The 25,111-nt window shown below is 42.6% G+C and overlaps 1 protein-coding gene across 1 annotated transcript in view; it reads left to right on the forward strand.

Moving 5' to 3' along the window:
* Positions 1-420: 420 nt before the first annotated feature.
* The window catches only part of ADGRG7 (adhesion G protein-coupled receptor G7), a 32,184-nt gene continuing 7,493 nt past the window's right edge, over positions 421-25,111 (forward strand). The window contains exons 1-11 of the mRNA XM_015876982.2: positions 421-2,138; positions 4,770-4,877; positions 7,781-7,912; positions 8,322-8,431; positions 10,546-10,701; positions 11,407-11,498; positions 12,232-12,367; positions 20,029-20,146; positions 21,285-21,445; positions 22,408-22,557; positions 23,804-23,916. Coding sequence (XP_015732468.1) covers positions 2,030-2,138; positions 4,770-4,877; positions 7,781-7,912; positions 8,322-8,431; positions 10,546-10,701; positions 11,407-11,498; positions 12,232-12,367; positions 20,029-20,146; positions 21,285-21,445; positions 22,408-22,557; positions 23,804-23,916 — 1,385 coding nt within the window. The 5' untranslated portion in view covers positions 421-2,029. The remainder of the gene's footprint in view (positions 2,139-4,769; positions 4,878-7,780; positions 7,913-8,321; positions 8,432-10,545; positions 10,702-11,406; positions 11,499-12,231; positions 12,368-20,028; positions 20,147-21,284; positions 21,446-22,407; positions 22,558-23,803; positions 23,917-25,111) is intronic.

Below are 25,111 nucleotides of genomic sequence, written 5' to 3' on the forward strand. Positions count from 1 at the left end.
AGCTGGGTTAGGGCTAGTACAAAAGTTAATGGAAGAAAACATTATAGTTATTTATTCAAAAAGACCCGTAGCATGTGCAATAGTGGAATAAAGGCTGAATTTCAAGGACTCTCAAGGGCTGCACAACAACTTCACATCCATTAAAAGGGAGGTGGATGACTGGAAAACTGCTGGGCACTTGCCTTTAGAATCTGTTCTAGGTCAAATATATGGGAAAAAAGCCTAATATTTGTCAAACATGGCATAACTAGTCTTTAAATGATTTTTGGAACAGTAATTTCTAGCAACTTGATGTGAAATTGTTGCAGCTCATGGATTTCTATAAGACACTGAATACACTTAGAATAAAAATATACTTTAAAAATAGTTGAAAAAGCATAATTAGAAGATCATGGTTTGGAGTTTTATTTGGAAATAAAAGTACTTGTGTAAGGGCTACTGCATTTTAATAAGAAATTCTGCAATGGATGTTAGCCAAGGGGTCAGCATCACTGCAAGGGCATGAAATGAAATGGTTATGACTGCAGATTGTTGCATCTCTAAAAGGGAGAAAGAAAAAAAGTGAAACAGGCTGCATTCCTAAAGAAGATCCATGTGATATTCTTTAGCAATTGAGCAGCTAGAAATCACTCCTAGCTCAAGGACTAAAGGGATGGGCAAGCTGCATTTATGGCATATGGTGTTCCAGTCTACTTCCAGTGTAGGTTTTTAAGGTACAAGCCCCAAAAGCAATGATACTGAGCTCCTGCTCCACAAGTGAATGACAGGATGAATGAAATCCTGCACTGCTTTGCTGGAGTTTTACTTGTTTGTAACCATGATTCAACCAGATGTAGTTGACACGTGAAAAAATGTCAAAGGTGGTGTTTACTGCTGGCACTGCACTTTATTTGGGCTTGAAAACAAAAAAAATAGAAAGGAAATAAGAAACATCTGGCTTCAATTAAGTCTCAGAGGAAATGGAGAGAAGCAGAAGAAACACATCTAGTCACTCAAGAACAGTTCTGTCTTCCCACAGCTGTGTCACATACAGACTTGCAAGGAATATGGTTTTCTTTCAGTCTGAGAAGTGATAGATGCCCCATCACTGAAGACACTCAAGTCCAGTCTAGACAGGGCTCTGAGCAACCTGCTCCAGCTGTAGGTGTCCCTGCTCCTTGCAGGGGAGTTGTACTAATGACCACTAATAGTCTCTTCCAATTCAAAACATTTTATGATTCTATAGCCCTCTTATTTAGCTGTTGGTGGTTGCACCATGTGTGCCAGGGCCTCACTCCCTGTCAGATGGGCACAGGCCCTTTGCAGTAGCTGCAGCTACCAGCCTGGGCAGAGGTAGCAGCAGCTGCTGAGTAGTCCCTGCTTCACCTCCTGTCCCAATTACATAGTGTGGAGGTGCCATTTACACTCCTGAAATTAAGCACCAAGGCCTGCTGTTGGCCAGCCCTAACAAAGTCAGCGTTTCCATCTCTGTTACCACTCATGGGAAAGACCTCTTCTCCCTCTCCAGCCTCCCCCCTTGGAACCTTGGCTTCCCCGCTATAAACACTCTGGTAGTGGCCCCGACAGGCCTCTGGTGTTAACACCCTGCCCAGCAAGGGTAGAACCATGCCAGACAGTGTCCTGGGACCATGGACAGGTCTGGTTTGGGGACCAGAGGCTATGTTGATGTGCACTGGGGTGTTGTGCTGGGTGGGAGGAGTGGTCCACCAGCATGGCTGTAGGCCTGACACACACAGCAAGTGGGCTCTGGCCTTGTTCCTACAAGCATAGCTGGGTGCCTGCTCCAAGCAACAAGAATACTTGAGACAGAGTATCTTGATAAGTGAGATATTTTGTGGGGTGAAAAATGTTTGAAATAATTATGTGCTACTTCTCTACAAATATATGTATTTTTGTGCTTATTTTCCTAAATGGAACTGAAAAGGTTAAAGTTCTAGCGGTAGGCGAGTGGCAGTTAATGGTTTATCCATCACGAGGTTATGGATGTATAATATAATTTTATAGCAGAGCAGACATTTGGCACCGCAACATGCCTTCACTCCACTGGAAGAGAGTGTTGCTTGGGATTGCCTGCTGTGCAGTGACTGTGACTCTCTGTTCCCTGTGCATTTGGCAGCTTGTTGTCAGGTTTCACAAAGGTAAGAAATACAGTTCTGCTGTATTCAAGCTCTTTGTGTTCTTCTGCCATTTCTGAAGTGCTTAAACATGATTACTGTTAGCTTCATCTCTGCCCTGGGCTTTTTAGGTGGAAATGACTGTCTTTAATTAACTCTCTGACATGGCTTTGGCGAATTGTCTTGAATGTTTCTTACTCTTTTGGTAGAAATCTGATTTACCTTTCAAAATATAGAAACAGTTCTCTTGCTAGGCTGGTAAATTGTGCTTTGAGGAGTTACTATCTAGCTTTTTAAGATAAGGAACACCATATAAACAAAACGTGCTGTATAGCACTTGTCCATGACTTTATTACAATTTGCATTACAGAAAATTTTGCGGAAGGGTGTAGGAGACACTGATTTGTATACTCTATACCTGAAAATCAGGTCACAGTGCCCTCTGAAAGCAGTTCCTTGTATGAACTTGAAGCAGAAAATTTGCCAGGGTTTCCTTTCAGTAGAATACTCAATAAATTGGTACGATATAAATTCATGCATGGACTTGTATAGAAATAAAGTTCATAGAAAGAATCAGCTATTCCTTGCTGCTTGCTCAGCAAAAAGTCAGATGTAACTAGGGGCTAAGAGGAAGAACAGAGAAAAGTTTACATTTGGATTCATTAGGCTATATTTGCTTCAGGTGATTTATCAGATGTTTGCAGGGAGGGAGCAAATCTAAACACACAAAATGACACAGAAGTAAATAGTAATTGCTTAACTTGTAAATTGCAGTTGCTTCAAGGATGGAGGATATCTTCATGCCCACATGATGCAGCACACTGCATAGATGGTGCAGTGTTTCTTCTTTTTCCAAACCTGAACTGCAAGTATCAGCCTTAGCAGTTCCCAGGATATTTGGTTTAAGAACAAAACATGACAAAATAAAAAGTTCTTGATGACACAGCATGATACAACAATCTTAGTTTTGATTAAATATATATATATAGTCAAAATCAATGTGATTCTTGAGATGGTTAGTTTCTGCAAAACTTAAAAGCCAAAGACAAATAAAAGGGAATATGTTTTCTGAAACTTAAAATAAAAACAGAAGAACCCTATGTTTTTAAGCCCATGCCACTATTATTTAGGCCTAAGAGTTTTACTACGTGGAGGGTAATCGTGAAAGTTAGATCCCAACAGCCTTCTCAGCTGTAGAAGTACCACCATCAATGCTTCCAGCCCAAGGCTGCCCTGGTTGCTTGCCTTCCCCTACTCTCCTGTAGGCAGCTCAAAATCTGATGCATCAAGCTCTCAATTATTTTATGAGTTTCCCTTACTTTTTTTTGTAAGATTTCCAGCAGAGAAACCATGCATTTTGGACAACTGATGGCAAATGGAGACATTACCTAGCTGCCCATTGATGTTATTCCACTAGCATCATAGACATCTGGCTGAAACATAGCTGAGGCAGACTGAAATACAAATACTAAATAGCAGCAACATGAGCAAGAGTTGAGCAATGCTTTCCAAGAATTGAATTACCCCAGCTACGTGGCAGACTCCCTCTATTTGGCAATAATCTTCCAATTATATGAATCCCATTAAAATGTAAGAAATTAAGCAGTCTTAGTGAGAACATGAGGAATACACAATAGCACACATGCTCCTGACAGCACTGTTAACTTTTACATAGCCTGGCTTTATTCCCTTTGCCAGCATCTCAAAACACAGACACTAAAATGTCATATCCATCTGTAGGCTTCAGTCTCATCTTTCTGTGTAATTCCAAGGAATAAAGTGCACTCAGAGCACAATGTTTACTGTGAATGTCACAGATGGACTCCAAACTCCACCCTCCACTTTTGGACTGAGTGAGATAAACTGAGAGGAAGTCTTGGTTTGTGGGGAATTCCCCATGTCTTCAAGCCATTTCTCAAATGCCAATATCGTGGCATATTCAGAAGTTTCTGGGATCAGCAATTTCACTGCTATTGCATATATTCTGCTTTTTTGTTTCCCAAAGCTGCTGCAGCCTGTGCAATGACTACTTCAGACAAAGCCCTCTATTCTCGCCAAAAGACAGAATGAAAATTGGCACCTGTCCTGGAGTGTGAATAGAAGCTGTGGCTGAGACCAGGACATGGGTTTTTATCTGTGTCATACCATAGTTCCTGGCTTAAATCAGAATATCTCTCTGTGATTCTTGGATGTCTGATTATCCATCTGCTCGTTACCAGTTTGGGTCTGGGGAATCTGTGGCCCTCTTTTGCCCCCTTGTTCCTGTGAAACCCTGCAGAAGCAATTTGTGCTTTTCACATATTCAACAGCTTGAGCTTCTTGCAGACTGGAGGCCCACACCATCACTGCTCCTGCTCTTTTGGCAGCTACACAGAACAGTTTCTGCCTATGTCTTTGTGGGAAAATGCAGATTCATTTCTGAAAGCTTTTACTCTACTGTCACAGGTGTATCCCCAGCATTATTACTGGGGATAAGGATGAACTAGTGGCTGAGTATGTGCCAGCCTGTGGATCACAGAATGAAATATTTTTTAGATGAAGATCCAAATAAATCAGCATCATATTTGTTTCTTCCCCTCATCAAATTATTCATCTGCATGTATATTTTACATGTTTATTTATATGTATCGACATCTTGATAATTTATTTATGCAGAAACTACAGGACCTGTGGTACCTCCTTGCTTCTGCCTCAATGGTGGACTCTGCCAGGATTCTACCTGCGTGTGCCCCAGCGAATGGGCAGGACCATTTTGTGATATAGGTCAGTAAAAGCAAGGTAGCACCAGCAATTGGTGCTATGTCTGTGGTCCCCTCTGCTTTGGGAGGCTGCTGGCTTCTCTCCTGTCTCTTCAGCCCTGCTCAGCAGGGTCATATGTGCAAGCAGTGATGTGGTTCATCTTGCTTGCTGAGGCTCTATCTTTCACCCACTTCTGTCATTCTTTTGAATGAGTAATATATCTGGGGAAGATATTAGAGGTTTCAGCTGTCTGTGGTCTGTTTCTAGCCAGTTTGGCCTTTGTTTGAATTCCTCTGTTTGAACATCACAGTGACTTGAAAATCTGAGTCGGATGTCAGGGGCCAGTATTGCTCTCTCTGGATCTGCCAGTGCCAAGAGGGCACTATTCAGCTCAGTACTCTGCACGACTGAGGGGACTGCAGTATCCTCAGTTCCTGCTACCGCAGCCACAAGTTTTGGGTGAGTCAGATTTCTGACACCTGGTGTAGCACTGGCCTGGCTGCCTTCCATTTCAGGCTCCTCTGCCACAGCACAGCATCTTTGCACTGGTGTAAATAGAGGGGGTGCTCCCAGTTGTTCACCAAGGCTGGTAAGACCACCCAGCACACACTTTTGGAGGTAGCATCCTTCACTGTGGCCACTCTGACATGCAGATAGGCTGCCATGTGGTTAGCTGTGCAGCTGCACCTTTGTCAAATGAACTCTATTTTTCAGATGGATGCTGCAAGGTCTGCAGCTTATCCAGGAAAATATTCTTGGTGAGGATGCTAAGTAGATGGAAACTTCAGGTCTGCTGTACTGCTTTCTTGTGATGGGCTGGGCACAGCAGCCAGCAAACAATGACAGGTTGGATGAGTTCATGATGTATTGGAACACTTGAGCAAAATAGTTCAGAGGAATCGGCCGCAATTTGAGCACTGGAAACAAATCATGTTAATTCTAATTTCCTATGTTCTCTCCTCTGGGTATTCTGTATTGGATTTGCTGTCAATTGTAAAAGTTTATGGTGCCCATCTGTCCATTATTATCCTTTCCTGACAAATTCAACTTGCTAATGGGCTATATCTGTCCTTCCTAGCCACTCCCAACTATCCATGACATTGCCTCCTCTCTAAGAACTAACAAAATAAAGATGCGTATATCATGTATTGGGAATAAAAACATGAATGTAGGACATAAAGGTGAGGGGTTAGGGCCCAATGGAGCATTGAGAGTGTGGACAAACAGCACAAAGGTTGTTCAGGAAGTTGAAAAAAGGAGTGATGGGGCTAGGTACTCATTCCTGGGTTTCAATGTCAGAAGAAAGGCAGCATCACCACAGAAGTATTAAAGTACATCGATATAGACAGGATTCATGCAACGGTGCTGCAAGACCTAGCTAATGTCACTGTGGCTGCAGTCTGTCACCTGTGAAAAACCATGGTGATAAGGAGAGGCTACAGAGAACTGAAAAAAGACCAACATTATGCCCATCCTTAAAGGAAGAGAACTGGGGAAGCCATAAGCCAGTTAATTTCACCACTGACCCTAGAAGATGCTGGACTACATTCTCTTGGAGTCTATTTTCATGCATGTGAAAGACAAGAGAATAATTAGGAGCAGTCAGTATGATTTTACAAATGGCAATTCAAGCTTGAGCAACCTGACTGCCTTCTGTAGGAAATGGCTGGTTTTGTAAACAACAGGAGAGTGACAGATGTAAGATACCTCTGTTATTGTCTACCTCAGCGTTCTCATTTGGTGAGTGATTGATAACATACAATCTGGGTGAATGGACCATTAGCTGGGTTGAAATTAACTCCTTCCCTCTAGGGATGGTGATTCCACCACCTACCTGGGCAGCCTGTTCCAGTACCTCACCACTCCTTCTAAAAGGAAATTTTTCCTAATACCCAATCTGAACCTCCGTTGGTGCAAATTAAGGCCATTAGCTCTCACCTCAATAAACAAGAGCCTCGAGAAATCTGGGGATCAGTCCAGTGGAAACCTCACAATAGCCAGCAAAGGCAAATGCTGATATCTGCATTTGGGACATGGGTATAGACAAGGAGACTGCTGGTTGAGGAAATATAGAACCTATAGAAAATAAGATCCACAGAAAGTTATGTGTCTAAGCAAGGAAGTCAGTGTCAGGACATAGAGAGGGGCTCCAAATCTCCTGAACCCTATCAGGACAATAAATATTCTTTGTCTAATGCCTGCCAATGGGACACAATCACCTGAAATGTGGTCTTAATTGACAATAGTTAGCAAGTACAAGATGCTGCAAATCCTAAGTCCATGCTGTGGTATATTTTCAAGCATTTGAAAGGTGAATCTGCATTGTTGTAGCGGTGTGGCATGACATGAGAATGCAATAGGCTGCCATACTGGGTCAGACCACAGGTCACTAAGTTCACCATCCTGCCCATAGACACAGTCAATATGAAGTGTTTGGCAAAGGTGTGGTGTTTGGGGTAGCATGAGGGGGCCTTCTTGTGCCACCATCTCCCATTCCAGCAACCACATCATGTTTCGATCGCCAAATACTGTCCACCATTAATTACTGGAGTCTCATTTGCATCAAATCTGGATTTTTGTCCCCCCTCTGCTGTGTTCTGTGGCATTAAGGTACAAATATAATTAATACCTGGGTAACGAGATTCTGAGTGTGAAGCTTTATCAACTTCAAATATACGAGGGCTGAGGCAGTGAAAATAGTGCAGATATTAAAAGTTATGGGCTTTTATGTCTTTGGCGACCTTGTAAACATCTCTTACAGCAGTTTGGTTTTAGGTAAGATTTACCCAACTGCTTTAACAGGCATTTATTTAATTTAAAGCAAAAGATTCAATGAGTTTCTACTGTCTCACTAACATTTTATTTGTGAAAATTGTTCCATCAATTAAAAACGCTTGATCAAAATATGTTTTCTTCTTTCTGTACAGTTAACTTCTGTGAAGACAGTGTTTACACAGTGAACGTTTCTGAAAACGTTATTAAAAACCTTACTTTTGGAAGGATTGTAGTGGGTAAATACAGCAGCTCCAAAGAGAAGTGTGAACCTAACACTGTGAATGGTATGTGTTTCTTTCACTTCTGCTTCCCAAAGGCAAGTGTAAGGTTTGTGAAAGATACAGGCTCATTAGAGCAGGAGATCAGAGCTCTCTGCTTAAAGCAGAACTCAAGCAGCAGGAGCATAAATCTATCCACACAGTCTTCTGCCTCAAACGTATTTGATATGATACACATATATATGCCTGTTCAGAACCTGGCTGAGAGTCAGTTTATGTCACTAATGAACAAGTGTTTGATAGAAGAATTATATGATATATATATATATATATATATATATATTATATTATATGCAAACAGCAAATAAGACCAGATAGATAGTCACACCCACTGTACAGTTTCAATTCCCAATGAAGTCATGTGCATGTACTACTGTACTAAATGCATACCTTAATGTTTTTTACAATATTACAGGTAACTCTTCAATTGCAGTCCGGCTGTGTTCCAGAAAGGGAATCATTCCTGTTTTAGAGCCTCCCAGTATTCTGAATTGTAATGAAAATCTGGACTCTCTAGCATTACAGGTAATCTTCAATTATATCTTAACATGCTCTTTAAAGAGCGGCAGAGATTCTGCAGCATCACATTAAAAGAAATGCAATAGGTACTTAAGGCACAAAGTGTGTAGTTGTGTTGCATTTCTTAAAACTCTACAGAAAGAAAAACAAACCATGAACATATTTGCAGAGGAATTACTGGGATGTGTCTGTTTTGCAAATGGCCTTTTTCCAACTGTGTTTATTTCACATTGCTTGTTTTTGCCTGAACGCAGCATCCCATTTTATATTGCCCAGCCGGCCTGGAAGTTCCTGCCTCAGGTTCCCATTTCACAGCAAACACCTCAGAGTAGAAGCAGTGCTGACCCAGGATATTGAATTAAGGAGAAACTGGAAGGGATTTGGAGAAGACCAGTGGGAAAGAACACAGTGGTACTAACACCGTTAGGAAGGATTAAGAGCAATGCCTCTCCATTCAATCCCATGATAAGATGAGCATGGATGAAACACTCTTGTCCCTCAAAAACTTTCTGAATGACAAGCTGCTCCTGATAAAACCATAAGCCCTTATGCTTTGCTTTAAGGCTTAGCTCTATCATACCCCCAAAACATGGGTCGTTGAACACCATTATGCATGCTACAAACAGCAACTGCTCCTCTTCTGCTTCTACTTCCATATTCCCTATTACTAGTTCCAAATGAAAAAAGGAAAAAGAAACCAGATACAGTTCCTCTAGGAGAGCTGATTATTCATTTTATTTATTTATTTATTTATTTATTTTGCTTGAATCCTTGAGACTAAGATAATTTCCCAGTGTATAACTTTCATTAAATGGATCACAAGTAAAATCTTCTCTGTAATAATATCACAGAAACATGGAATCATAGAACCACAGAACTGTAGGGACTTCTAGAGATCATCGAGTCCAATGCCCTCCTAAACCCTACAGCAGGTCACACAGGAAAGCTTCTTGAATATCTATAGAGGAGACTCCACAATCTCTTTGGGCAGCAACATATATATGTATATTGGTAGCAGCTGTTTATAATACTAATAAGATACCACAGGTATGTATTTGGTTGCAAAGTAAAGTTATTCTGCTGCCAGATTTTGAGTTTTGTTATGATTTTTTTTATGTTGTGCTGCCATCTAGTGAACCTAGGCCAGCCCAGGTTCTGAAGGTGCAAGCTGAGAGTACAAAGAGATGTTTATCCTAGTGATCCACAGGCCAGATTTAAAAGGGTTTTATGCCTGTCAGTGCAAATATTTACTATGAATACAAAGTGATGCTGCAAGTCAGAACAGTGACATGGTGTTCACATGGTGCACATCCTGATGCTATCAAATCAAATAGTAGGTATCTGGTGATTATAGATAGAAAACTCTTTCTTCCCTATGCAGCACACTAACCTTTATTTCCTACTACTCTGAGCTGTAGGAACTCCTCAAATTTGTGAGATTTAATTAAACTTGATTTTGATAGCGTAATGGTTTAGAAAAGAGATTACTTGGTGCACCGTTCAGTCAATCTCTATGACCTATGAAAAATATTCTTCTGATGATTAGCACACCCTTAAATCTTACTGTTACCTAGCTATGCTTTCATGTAATGTACAGATAATGCCTTATTTTGTATCTATGTTTGCATGCTTAAGATATTACAGGTGTTTATGCACATTAAGTGGTAACTGATTCCATCTGGATCCATCCAGAGCTTCTAAAAACTCTTATTATTATCCCCAGCACTGGAACATTTTCTCCTTTTCTATATTTATTTCAATTTGATGCCCTACAATGTGCAAAAGAGAGGACAGCGTTCTCAGTCCAGCTTATGAGCGCTGCGCTAAGAAGCACTGCTTTTCTGAATGACATTTCTTAGTTCTTCAGATGGCTTTTCAAAAAATCCAGTTCTGGTTATTCAAGGAATAGTGAAAGGCAGACAGAAGTTTGCAAACTCAGAAGCTCAAGGAGGCCTTATTACTGCCTGCAGCCACCTGCTAGGAAGAAGTGGAGAAAGACATGGTCAAACTCCTTTTTTTGCTACATGTATAATTCGATTTCATGTAAGAAAGTTCTGAAAATGATGTCTCTTTTTTTCCTTTTCTTATTTTCTTTTTGCTGAATGGCATTTCCCTGATAGGTGGGAACTGCAGACACCAGCAATGTTTCAGCAATTGCAAGTAATACTCAGATCCTTACCTCCATTCCCAGTCGACTGACAACGCAGAACATCTCTGCTGCTGCAAATATTGCAGTGCAGATTCTAAGAAAACCAAATGTTTCAGAAGACTCTCAGGTGAGTATTAATAGGACAGAAGAAAGTTTTTATGGCTTAATACTTGGGATATGGATTCTGTCTTCCCTCCATCAGCACGAGGAATACTTTCTCCAGTGTGCTTCTGATTAACTTTACATAACAACACAATCAAATGCATCAATTTTGCCATTTAATGATCCAGTGGCTCTGAGTGCATTTTTGTGGATTCACTGCTGCTTTAATTCCCAAAGCCAAATGTAAATTTGGGTTTATCGGTTGTATGGACTTGCCCATATCTGAAATTCTAATACTAGCATCATTTGATGTTTAAAGTCATCATTTAATATTCCTTAAGTTAATAGGATCTGGTACATGTGAACCATTGGCTCTAAGCTTATATTCTCTCTAATTACACCCTATATTTTGTTTACTCCACAGCGTATGTTTTCAAGAGATGACTTCTGCATTCTTACTTTGCCAGTGCACTATGTAGATTACACACATCTGACCCCCTACTTTTATGTTCTTGTTGCTTTTTTTTTAATGTTTTAATAAAGAATATAAATTAAACAAAAAGTTTTGATACGTATATACATTAATATATATTATATGTGGCCCAAGATAATTGCTCCCTATTCAGTATGTTTCACACAAGCAAAAAAGGTTGGACACTCACTGTAGAACAAGGGATTCTTAAGTTTAACTGCTTTCGAACAGTACTTATTTTTTTTCTTCTTGACTCAGGCATCTGTGGCAGTTCTAACTACAGTGAGTCAGCTCTTGGATGCCAATGAAACAGAATTCAATGACAATAATCTTGTCAATGTTACAGCAAGGTAATGTCAGCCATTGCCCTTTAAATTAGATCTAGCAAACTGCATTTTCCCTTGTGTTTCTTAATGAAAATCATCACGAACATATGAAAACTTCTTTAGTGTTCAATGTGCATTTGATTTGTTCAGTAAATTTACTCCATTTTGACTGATTTTTTTCTGTTTTGGATAAAGAACGTGGGCAGGGAATAAGTAGGGACATTTGGAATTTTCCAGTATGGTTGTTGGTTGTCATCAGCAGTTCACGTTTCACAGTGCTGTCTGCGGATAGGTAGGGGTTTACATGATGGACTAACCTACTAGCTGGTATTCTGCCACTTAAAACCATTTCCATTTTATTTCACTTCACTTCCCAGAAGTCTGAAGTACTATTGTAATTCATAGCATGTGGAAAGGGAAAGCTACCAACACTCTCTCCACAAAGGAGCAACTTCCTATGTTTGTTAGAAATTTCTGACTTACCTAACAAGCTGTTTCATGCTTGACTGTATGCTAGATTTCACACTGTCCCCATTCCCAGGTCCATGTATGACTAAATCCTGCTTCTCCTGATGTTAGAAAGCAACGCTTCTGTTGACTTCAAAAGTAGCAGAATTTCCCCTGTTCTTAGAGAGAACATGGACAGCCTCTTCATTCTACCTGATGTGCCAGAGAATCAAATCAGAGAGGGAGCTGAGCCTATGGCTGTTTGTGACAACTAAAGGTGTCTTCTTTCCCATTCATTATTTTATTGCAGCCTCACGAAAACAATGGAAGAATTTTCTTTGACGGGCAATGTCACTCAGCCCAACGTGGCAGTCCAGTCTGCTCCACTGAAACTCAGCTCCTCTACAGTTCTGTTTTTGGCACAGAGAGGTAAGCTGGCACATGCTGTTGGATTTACAAGCACAGGGAGGTATGCACCATAAATTCTAATGCAGATGTTTTTAATTTTTCTAGATACAACCTGATGTATTAGGCGGCACGAACTCACGGGATGTAACGCGATAGGCCTCCCCGTGCTCGGTAATGTATATGTATGAGGCTGAAATTGGAGCCCTATATAAGGGTCTCACACGGTTCATTAAACGCCATTTTACAGCTCACCATAATGGTGTAACAAACAGCTGTGACTTGGTCGGGGCCGTCAGATGCACATTCTCAATGATGGACGTAGTTCTTTAGGTTACCTTACACAAGGCAACAATTGGTGCCCCGTGTGAGGACGTCCTGAGAGTGAGTGTGCGACGGCTAACCGCGAGACGGACGCGAATCCTACGGTTAGATCCCGTGGAAGCGCCGGAGGGGCGATATATTGACTGCAGCTACTGATTATCCTGCGGTAAGACCGTGGAAGACCGTGGGACTTTGGGCCCGGGTATATATACAAAGGGTGCGAGGACGTACGGTGTCGAGCACCAGAAAAAACATGGATTCCGTCACAAAGGTACTATTACGGGTTGTAAAACCCACTGCGGTAGGAATGCTCCTTCTAAGAAGGAGATTGTTGCCGTTATTACTTTTTTGCAGGAAGCGGAGCTTTCACCCTCCCCTTGTAATTTGCTCGATTCGGAGCGGTGGGAATCTTTCACCGCTGCCCTGCTCCTAAGAGCAACAAACGATTATAAGGCGGAGGAGTTAAAAACCTGGGTTTTGGTCCTGGGTGCGCTTAAAGCGGCTAAGGAGGAGAAAAAGATCCAGGCAGTCGCGAATGGGGTTTTTGGGGTGGGTTCCGGGACGTCTGGGGTCCCGGAGGGTGCGGAGGAACCGCTCCCTTGCGGCGACTCCGTACCCAAGATGGCGCCGACCACGCCGGCCGTTTTCACAATGGCCATGGCGGCGCCCGAAACAACTCCGGAAGGGATGGCGGAAGTTGCCTCATCTGGGGAGGCGCCGCCATATTATCCCCGCCTATACCCCTGTTTGCAGAGCTTTCGTTCACCTGAGGGGGGTGGGTCCTGTCCGAGGGAGGGAGAGTCATGGGGGGAGGCGCGCCGTGGAGGCGTTAAGCCACCCCTAGACCCGCCCCCGGAGGAGGGACCTCATCCCGCGAAAGGGGAGGAACGAAAGGTACTGCCTGCCCCTACCCCTTTGGTTTCGCCTCCCGAGGAGGGGGAGGAGAAAGGGGAGGAACAAAAGGTACTGTCTGCCTTCACCCCGTCGGTTTCGTCTCCCGCGAAGGGGGAGGAGAAAGGGGAGGAACGGAAGGAATTGCCTGTCCCCACCCAGTCGGTCGTGGTTCCCCGGAGGAGGGGGGAGAAGTGGGAGGAGCGAGAGATATCGCGTAAGCCACATGATGGACTGACATTTGCGATACAATGCGAGAGGTGGGGCTCAAGGAGCGGGACTGGGCGGTGTTCCCAATTGTAGTCAAACAGGAGGGACCGGTTTGGGTACCTTTGGAAGCAAAAGCAGTTGCTCGGTTTATAGAGGCGATTGACAAAAAGGGATTGAGATCCCCGATGACAATGAGTGCCTTTGAGGCTCTCGTAGCCCCAGGTCCCCTACTCCCATATGATATTGAAAGCCTTATGAGAGTAGCCCTCGAACCAGTACAGTTTACTGTGTGGAAGGAGGAGTGGATAATACAACTCAAAGCTGTTTTAGCACAGGCTGCGCGCGATCCACAGCATCCAGCAAATGGGAAGGAGGGAGATCCAAAAACTGATTTAATGAGGCTTTCAGGTTCATCTGCGGATTTGGCTGGATCTGCAGAGAGGCAGCTTAGGGACCTCCGCCCAGGAGAGCTGCTTGCCACCACGGGGGCGGCTACCTCTGCTTTTATACACTTTATAAGAAAAGCAGAGCCTGTAGCCCCGTGGTCAGAGATTATGCAGGGTCCCTCAGAGTCATTCTCTGAGTTTGCCAATCGATTGATACGGGCAGTAGAAGGATCGGAACTGCCTAAGGAAGCGCTGACTTCTGTTATAAAGGATTGCCTGAAGCAAAAGGCTCATAAAGAGATTAAGGATATCATTCGAGCGGCTCCTGAAGATCTTGAGACTCCTGGTGAAATTATTAAGTATGTACTGGACAAACAACAAACAACGCCGTTGTCCAGTGAAGGGCTAGCAAGCGCATGGCTTTCTGTTATGGCCATACAAAATGATCGAAAAAATGGCCCTTGCTTTAAGTGTGGCCAGACTGGCCATTACAAGACGCAGTGTACAGCTAAAGAAGAGGGGCATAGGAGTAGAGAAAAGTGCCAGGCCTGTGGCAAGCTGGGTCATGAGGCCCGACAGTGCCGGAAATATGTTATCATGCCGCAGGGAAACGATTTTGGGAGGGCACCTCAGGCCCTGGGTCCCTCCCACAATCAAGCAGTTGGGCCTACCATCCCATCGAATTCGTTCAGGGGGAGAGGCCAGACCTCTCGCCCACAGTGGCGCTAACTATGGACCTCAGCAAGCGCCCCATAGTCAAGATAATCTTGACATATATGGGACAATTGCCTTACAAAAAGATTCCTCGCTCCATCCTTATCACCGCCCTGCTTGATTCCGGAGCGGATGTTACGGTAATAGCAGAAAGGGACTGGCCACCAGCTTGGCCAGTTCTTGCCTTGACGAATTCCATCTCTGGGGTTGGAGGTACAGTGTCAGCTGGCGAGTCAGCGGAACAGGTGGAAATCGCCCTTGTCAATAGGGATGACTCCATAGACAAACCTGTACTGATCGAACCTATGATTGGGTCTGTTCCAGGCACAATTTTGGGCCGAGACTTCCTTGACGCCTTAGGGGTTCGCATGACAAATTTATGGTAAGGGCCACTGTCTACCAATTGGCAATAAAACACGCCATTCCTTTGCGCTGGAAGCAGGATGCTCGTCCTGTTTGGGTAGATCAGTGGCCTCTTCCTTATAAAAAATTAACAGCGCTCAAGGAGTTGGTTTCACGAGAACTCCTTTTAGGTCATTTGGAACCCTCTCTTAGTTCTTGGAACACTCCTGTTTTTGTCATTCGAAAATCATCAGGCTCATTTCGGCTGTTACATGACCTCCGCATGGTTAACGCTCAGCTCATCCTCTTTGGTCCGGTGCAGCAGGGCAGCCCTCTACTATCAGCTGTACCTGAGGGTTGGCCTTTGGTGGTTATCGATCTTAAAGATTGTTTCTTTTCCATTCCTTTGGCAGTCCAGGATCGAGAGGCCTTTGCCTTTACTGTACCCACCGTTAATAACCAAGGGCCTGCTGAGAGGTACCATTGGAAGGTACTCCCTCAGGGTATGGCATGCTCCCCCACAATTTGCCAACTTGTTGTGGGCAAGCTAATTGAGCCAGTCCGAGCAATGCTACCTGCTTGTCGAGTTGCTCACTATATGGATGACCTGTTGCTTGCGGCTCCTAGTGAGGTTCAATTACACGACTTGGAAAGGCGGGTGGTTGAAGCTCTCACCACGGCGGGTTTTACTATTTCCCAAGAAAAGATTCAAAAGGGGCCAGGGATTGAATTTTTGGGTTACCGTTTTGGACCCACAATGGTAGCACCCCAAGGCTTGGATATTAAACCCCACATTAGGACTTTGTGGGATGTCCAGAAGCTGGTGGGGGCTATCCAGTGGGTGCGCAATGCCCTTGGCATACCTCCGCGTATTATGAAACCATTTTATGACCAGCTGAAAGGATCGGACCCCAGAGAGGAGAGAGCGTGGACACAAGAGATGGACTCGGCCTGGCAGGAAATCTTGCAGGCTTGCTCCTCCAATGCTCTTGCTCGATGGAGCCCTGATCAACCCCTGGAGGGGGCAGTTACCAAGTGCCAAGATGGGGCGGTGGGGATTCTCGGACATACTCTGGGTTCCCGGCCACGTCCGCTCTGGTGGCTGTTCTCTGTACAGCCAGCGAGAGCATTCACCTCCTGGCTTGAGCAGCTATCCTCTTTGCTTCAAAAAATCAGGCTCGCTGCTGTGAGGGCATTGGGAAAAGAGCCAGATGTTATATACATACCAAGTGCCTTTAGAAATGTTAACCCTTTACCTGATGCCATTCTACTTGCTTTGCAAGGTTTCGGTGGTAAAATCTTCTACTCAGACTCACTGCCAATCTATGATCTTGCAAAACCCCTTCAGATTTCATTAAAACTCAGGGTATTTGACAAACCGATGAAGGGACCAACTGTATTTACAGACGCTTCTTCTGCCACAGGCCAGGGAGCAGTGGTTTGGCAGAATTCATCTAAAAAATGGGAGCACAAGCTGATAACAGATAAAACGGTCAGTGTTCAGGTGCTTGAAGCCAGGGCTGTAGCAATAGCCTTACGCTTGTGGCCAGAAATTCCATGTAATGTGGTCACCGATTCAGCCTTTGTGGCAAAGTTGTTGCTTCGCATGGGCAATGAGGGTGTGCCTAGCACTGAGATTGCTTTTCTGTTGGAGGAGGCTCTGGCCTTCCGATCTGCACCTGTGGCTATTCTTCATGTCCGCAGTCATTCGGAGGTACCGGGGTTCTTTACAACTGGGAATGCGATGGCTGACCGGGTTGCTGGTGGACAGGTGTTCACCCTTCAGAAAGCACGTGACTTACACTCCACTCTGCACATTGGAGCACGAGCTTTGTCACGAACATGCTCCATTCCTTTATCTGCAGCCCGAGACGTGGTTCAAACGTGTCCGCATTGTAATTCAGCACCTGTGTTGGGGGCGGGAGTTAACCCTCGGGGGCTCTCTCCTCTAGATATTTGGCAGACTGACTTCACTTTCGAACAACGCATGGCACCAAAGCAATGGTTGGCGGTCACAATTGACACATCATCGACAATCATCATAGCCACCCAGCATGCGCGTGCTAACTCTCCTGCAGCTCAGCAACACTGGGCCACTGCCATTGCGGCCCTCGGTTTGCCACAACACATCAAGACTGATAATGGCTCGTGTTTCATCTCGCGGTCTACACAAGATTGGCTTGAACGGTGGGGAATATCTCACTCTACAGGCATCCCTGGGAATTCCCAGGGACAAGCAATTGTGGAGAGGGCCAACCGTCTCTTGAAGGACAAGATACGTGTCCTTGGGGAGGGGGATGGTCACAAAGGCAGGATCCCACTAGCTCAGCAGGCTGAAGTATTGGCACGAGCACTTTATGCAGTCAACCATTTTGAGCGAGGAGAGAGTAAGCACACCCCAATACAGAGACACTGGAGACCAACAATCATTGATGAGGGGCCACCGGTAAAGATAAAAAGGGATGATGGTACCTGGGAATCAGGGTGGTCTGTTTTAGTTTGGGGCAGAGGTTATGCTGCTGTAAAAGACAGAGAATCGGGGAGAATTTTATGGGTTCCATCGAGAAAAATAAAACCTGATACAGCGATCACCCAAAAGGATGTTCTGGGAGAAACAGAAAACTAATAGAAAAGCTGAGTACTTTCTTTTCAGGCATGGTTGATGGGAACCCGCCAGCCGCAACCGCGAAGTGACTCTTCAGAAAAAGGAAAAAGAACAGATAAAGAACTGCTGCTAGTACCAACGAGAAGGACATCTGTTGTATCACTTGCTGTGTGTCTTTGTGTAATTGCATTCATTACCGGGGGAGAGGGTACTCACTTAACATCACAACCAGAAAATATTTGGGTTACATGGTCTAATCGAACTGGGCAGAAAGATTTCTGCCTTAGCCTGCAGTCAGCCACATCACCGTTTAGAACATGCCTTATAGGTGTACCCAGGTGGGACCCAAAGGAGTTCAACGGATATGTGCATAAGAACACTGCAAGAGAGATGCAGTGGACAAAGTTTTCTTTATGAAAGCATTTGAGTCTAAATTCACTGACTGGGCCAGAATGTCTGCATGTTTTATTAGATCCTTGAACACTCCTTGCCCTGGGATCCACCAGAGTTGCAGCTTCTTGGATCCCAATCGGTTGGTAACGTAACATGGAATAAGAAACTCTCAAAAAGTGGGAACGCCCGGTTAGATGTTTGTATTTTTCGGGTTTTAGGACACCGGGTCAACTGTCCAATCGCAGGGTATGGGAAGGCCTACTCGGGAATGGGGCACCATTCTCGGGAACAACTGGGTCGGAACCCTTTACTTTACTTAACCCCATTCAAATTTGACACATATAGCTTGTCAGGGGCATATTGTGGTTTCTCAGCTGAAAGGGTGGAGGGATTCTCCCATCCCTGCTCCGGGGATGGCTCCAAGAATGGATTTTGCAGACCAATGCATAAAGCAGGGTGGGAGGTGGCTCTCTTACAATCAGAAGTATGTGGTACGTCATCCTAACGGGTCCACCTATAATCTCTCATGCTACTGGGGCCCTGACGATCTGGCATGTTCTGGTTGTTGTTCTCGAAAAGAACCTTTAGCTGGGGAAGGAATAAACTGCAATGGTACAGCCAAGGCCCTTCCTAAGGACATATTTTTGATATGTGGGGATAGAGCTTGGCAAGGGATACCAAAGAATCCAGTTGGGGGGCCGTGTTATTTGGGAAAGCTGACATTGTTGGCTCCCAATCACACTGCAATGATAAGTGTTATGAAAAAGATCGATCGAGCTCGACGCCAGAAAAGGTCAATAAAAACATTGGACCAGGATTGTAGTGATGAGGTTCAGCTGTGGGGTCCCACAGCTAGAATCTTTGCATCCGTCTTAGCTCCGGGAGTAGCTTCAGCCCAGGCCCTAAGAGAAATTGAGAGATTGGCATGCTGGTCCGTGAAGCAAGCTAATGTCACCACAGCAGTCCTGTCGGAACTCCTGATGGACGTTAACAACATCAGACACGCTGTTCTTCAAAATAGAGCTGCAATTGACTTTCTGCTGCTTGCTCAAGGGCACGGGTGCAAGGACTTTGAAGGGATGTGTTGTTTCAATCTGAGCGACCACAGCGATTCGATACATAGGAAGTTGGAATGGATGCAAGAACACACGAAGAAGATCGCAATAGATGATGCATTCGGAAGCTGGTTGGAGGGACTGTTTGGTAATCTGGGCCCATGGCTTAAGCAGTTTCTCAAAGTATTAATCATAGGTATTTTATTCTTTTTAGCTTTAATGATTTGCTTACCTTGTTTGTTTCAGTGTGTCCAGGGTTGTTTACAGCGTATGATAGAAAGAATGTTTAATGAAAAAATGGAGTACCAACGGGTATATGATAAACTTTGAGAAGAAGAAGGAACTGTATAAACCCAAGATGCCTTGGATATAATCATTAGAAAACTACTGATGTTATTAGATATTGCACTACCTACCTCTGTAGCTTGTCTACCTCACTTTTTAGATAACTTATTAAGTTTAAATTATAGAGACTAACATTTTTATATTAGGATTAAGGATTAGCGTTCGGGATGTAACGGGGCATACTTTATCGAGCATGGAGAGGGGGAAATGATGTATTAGGCGGCCACGAACTACGGATGTAACGCGATAGGCTCCCCGTGCTCGGTAATGTATATGTATGAGGCGAAATTGGAGCCCTATATAAGGGTCTCACACGGTTCATTAAACGCCATTTTACAGCTCACCATATTGGTGTGATCAGCGTGTAACTTGGTCATGGGGCCGTCAGATGCACATTTTCAATGATGGACGTAGTTCTTTAGGTTACCTTACACAAGGCAACAACAACCCTGGGATATTTTCCATCAACAAAACTAGAAATACAGGAAAACGTCCCTGGGCTTACTAGTGAACTGAGTACTGAAGTCCAGATACTGCTTGATATTAAAAGTAACAGTAAGTTCTTTCACCTACTGAAACCTGAACCTGGGAACATTTTGAATGAATATTCCTTAAAAACGTGCTTTGGAAATAACTTTAAAAAAATGGAACCTGAATGTAAACTTTTTTATAAGAACGTTTTTAATGCATGTTGGTACCAAACACAATGGCACAAAACCACACATGTCAAACAAGACACATAATCTTATATACAGGTTAATGCAGATGTGCCTGTAATGGCTAGAAAGCTTTTTATGTTTTGTTTTTCACTTGTTCTGTTCTTTAAAAATTCAGAATATAATGAATCTTTGACCAAATCTCTGTAGACATAAAGATCAAAATCCATATTGTAATCCATATGTACATATCTACCTTGCCTGAAATCCAAAGTCATCAGCCATTTCAGTGAAAATTCTTGCTACTGTCAGGTGTCAGCCAGTACACTGAAGCTGACAATGATCCTGTGGAAAACCAGTGTGATCATGTGAAGTCTTTATCATATTGCCTGTAACACTTCTCTCAAGAGGATTCAACTGAATTCATAGCTTATTAAATATATATATATATATATAATTCAGTATTAAATGCACAATTGTGACATACCTATAAAATCATGTTACTCTTTCATGATAAAAGAAAAAGTAAAAATCTAGGAATGAAATCAGTTATATAAACCACAATTTTTGCTTTTTTACTTCAGCAGAAATTAAGACTTGTAATTTAAATCAAGAGAGTCCAAAAATGGGCTGAAGTGAGAAGAGCAGCCAATCTATTTTATTTTATGACTTCCTACCAGTTGTAAATGTCCGTGTTGTTACTGTTTATTACTTAGTAATACCAAAAGCCTGGACATTTTGAGTGTGTATATATATCTGGATTTAGGATATTATCCTCATTGTCGATGTTTTTCCTCAGAAATGGCATTAAGAGAAAGGAAATTATTTTCACACTCCACTGAAGCAAAAATTGAAGATGAATCTTTTGAGATTCATAGGAAAGGACATTCTTCTCTACAGCTTAAACAGATTCTACCTACATATCTTGACAAAAATCTGCTGTAAATAGCGGATACGTGAAGCAGCATAGAATAGGCTTCTTCTAAGGCACCGGCTTCTCTGATATCTATATTTTCTTTGCTGTTTGCCTAGCGAAGGTTCGTCAAATGATGGCAGAGTTGGCTTTGTCCTTTATCAAAATGACAAACTCTTCAAGTCAAGGATTTATAAGAGTAACAATAATTTATCTAAACGAATTGTTTCTGGCAATATTGATGGCGGAAGAGCCAGTGGTGTTGAGATAGCCTTCAATCCCAAGGTAAGCTTCTTTGAAATGCCATGTTCAGTTTGACAAGAGGCTGTCCTTGTCCAACTACCTGTCTTCAGTAATCTTTTCAGAAAGAGATATAAGTAGAGATTTTTTTTGTTTGGTTGTTTTTTCTTGCTTCTTTATTTTGTGGGAGGGAGGATGGTGTGTTTTTGTTGTTGTTATTTGTTTTTATGGCATACCACCTTTATTTGTGGCAGTAAGTAGTTGAGAGAGTGCTGGATTCTGATTTGGGCTTTCAGGTTGATGCAAGCCAGCAGCATGTTCTTGCAGCCCAAAAGGCCATCTGTATCTTGGGCTGCATAAAAAAAGACACGGCCAGCAGGGAGAAGGAGGTGATTGTCCCCCTCTTCTCCACCCTTGTGAGGCTCCAGCTGGAGTACTGCAATGAAGTCTAGGGCCCCAATCACAAGATAGATGTGGAACTGTTGAAGCAGGTCCAGAGGAGGGCCGTGAAGATGATAAAAGGGCTCCTATGGGAAAGGTTGAGGGAGCTGGGCTTCTTCAGCTTGCAGAAGAGAAGCAAGCTGTCAGCAAGCCATGTGCCGAGGGCAGGGGATGGTTTGCAGAATTTATATTGTATTCCTTTTACAGTGTAGATTCAGCAGTTATCAAGTGGCAGTAATTTAAGATTTCTAATGTATGAAAAGTGTTGTTTGGCCTGTACAGGCTTTCTTGGAATTTTATTTAATGCTTTGTGGATGTTTATCTGAACTGTAATTACCTGAATAATTAATAATTAATAAAAACTTCATTGGCAGTCTTGACTGAGAAAGGATGTTGAGAGTTTGAAAAGCCAACTATTACTGATATCCTTCATAAAGCTTACTGGAAAACCTGGAAATCTCGTAGTAGCTGTCAGCTCTCTTTTCAAAAGATAACTGTCTGTACACCAGTGCATACCTGTTTTTGTTTTTCTAGCTCATTTTTCTTCTTGTAACCCCATTTCATAGTACAATACATCCGAACTTCAACTGCATGATCATGCCTGTGTCTTTTGGGACTACGCTATCAACGACTGGAGCACCGCAGGCTGTACAAAAGGAAGAGACCAATTCTTGAGATGCAAGTGCAATCACACTACTAATTTTGCTGTTTTGATGGTAGGGCATTAATTTTTCCCAAATGGGCAAAGTCTGGTGCAGTAGTTCTTTTATTATTGGTTTTCAATTGATCTCTGACTTACAAGGGCTTGGGTGCAGTACCCTGGCTTGGAGGGTCCTGAGCTAGAACAAGCAGCAGCTGAAGGTGTACCCATTTTTCTCTGATCTTTGGCAGTTTTGGCAAACTGGGGCATATTTTCCCCGGGATGATGGAAGGCCAAAGGTATGGGTGCATCCTGGCTTACTCTGGCATAAACCCTGGCCACGTCCACCTGACTTTGCACCTAAGCTGCAAGGAAGTGGTGGCTCCCTTCTTGCTGTGGTAGCCCCCAGCTCTGCACCTGAGCTGCTGCAGCTGACTGTTAAATGTCTGGAACCTAAGGTAGCCTGACACTAACAACATAGTACCTTGGGATCCGTGTTAGCTGTGGTACTACCTTGTGTTGAGCAGACAACTCAAAGCACTTGGCACTTTGCTTATATGTTAACAAGCAACAATTCATCTGCAAATATTAAACCTACTACCATTTATTTTTATATAATGCCTTCTTATTCTTACAAAACTATTTGGGTATGACTGTCTCCATCCTTCATTATTCTGCCAGCATTGGTTTTGGATTCTCTGAGCAAAGCACTCTCTGGGTGGCATCAGGTCACTCACTTTCTGAGTGTAAGGATTTCAGTTTCTTTTTACTTTGCCTTCAAAGAACAGCATTTCCATATTTATAATATTTACTTGTTTCCCTTTAACTGCATGCCCTTATTTGCATAAAACAACTATATTATAAGAGAAGATTTCCATTCATTTAAGCATAGTTATTTTCTGTTTCTCTGACTGCATTTACATTTTGCTCACTGCTTCATTGACACTATACAAAGGCTGGTTCTGATTTAGAATTCCTCACAACATCTTCTCTTAGACCTTGACCTCAGAAGTCAAAATTTAGAATATGAAAAGTTAAAGCTGTTCTTTTCAGTCTAAGTTGATTTACATCTCTTTATGAATAATTCAATTGCTATTTTGCTGAACATCTGATTGGCTTTCTTAAGTCTTCTTTTGCAGTTCTTCACAAGCCTCTCTTGATTTGATGTCAGGGATAATTTTATGTGATCTGGAAGTTTTGGCAGTACCTAGCATCAGTCATAACTTTACTAAAATATTTTCATTTCCGTGTGCAAATAGAAACAAATTTTACAAAGAAAATGATATCTTTTTATCTTACAACTGATGCAAATTGTTTTCTAGGCCTTTCAGATCAAATATAAATACGCTAAGCCTTTGGAGTATATCTCTTACGTTGGTGTTGGATTGTCCATTGCTGGTCTCGTCATTACCATTTTGTTTCAAATATTTACTAGGTAAGATGTAAAACTGTATTTTGTGCCAAGCTACAATGTTTTGCTCTGTATTTAGTTTGGGGGAAAACATAGATAGAATCCAGATTGCAGCATATGGCAATATCACTGATCAGCAGACAGTATTAAAAAACTATCTAATTGTTTTGCATAGTTTAGGAAGGTGTCTTACTTGTTGCTGAAGTTATGAGATGTCTATATACAAGAAGCTATGGCATGCCACCTTGCTGTGGTGGATGGTTTGTTTTCTGTTTTTTCCAACACAAATGTTCAATCTAAGAATGGGTAGGGGTGCTGCTACAGGGCAGCTCACCAGCTATGAGATAATAAAGCAAGCACTGTGTGCTACTGAGGACCAACTCAAGGGTTTATCCTTTTTGGCATCGTCTCCCACAATCATGACTACAAATGTGATCTCTGAGTTATGTATTAGCATGATATTTGCTCAGTCTCCATGGGGGTAGTGGTGTTCTGTTGTGTAATAACAGTATGTTCCTTGACTCTCTGATGTCTGGGTCAGTCATTTGTCAATACAGACCCTCAGCTGTATTATTGCTATATTGATCCACACCACACAATGAGGCATTTGCTTCTTTGTTCTCATTAATTACCTAAAAAATGTGAAATAATCTTTCATCATCAGTATGGCCCATTTCTTATGTTCCCGTATATCCCATGTCTGGCTACTACATACAATTTCTAATCAGTTATCTTTCTTCTCAGTAGTTACGAATATGTCTGTTACATTTATATCTTCATTTACTTCATTTACTGCTAGTCATTTCAGTCCTCACTTTTTTCCCTTTGATTTTTAGTCATGTGGAAAAATATAAATCACTCCTAAGTTTCTCCTCTTTCTGTCCCATTTACGCATTTCTCTGCTTTCTGTTGCTTACTGTTTGATAGTTTATATACTTTGTTGTCTCATGTTTATAAAATGTCTGTAGGAAACAGATGATTTCAAAGCATCATGATATATAGCAATGCAGATTAAGTATGCTTCTTGTGTTACAGTTTTATAATGAATTATTACATTCAGATACAATTATTGTAGATTTTCTAGATGGATTTGTCTGGGTTTAATGGTGTTTTGTGATTCCTCCTTGAGCAAGGAGCAAAGTCATGCCAACAGAGCTGTAGCTATTATGCATTAAGAACTCTCTCATCTTGCTTGAATGAATGTAAATTTGGAGTAATT

The sequence above is a fragment of the Coturnix japonica genome, chromosome 1, assembly GCF_001577835.2.
Source record: "Coturnix japonica isolate 7356 chromosome 1, Coturnix japonica 2.1, whole genome shotgun sequence".
Classification (NCBI taxonomy): domain Eukaryota; kingdom Metazoa; phylum Chordata; class Aves; order Galliformes; family Phasianidae; genus Coturnix; species Coturnix japonica.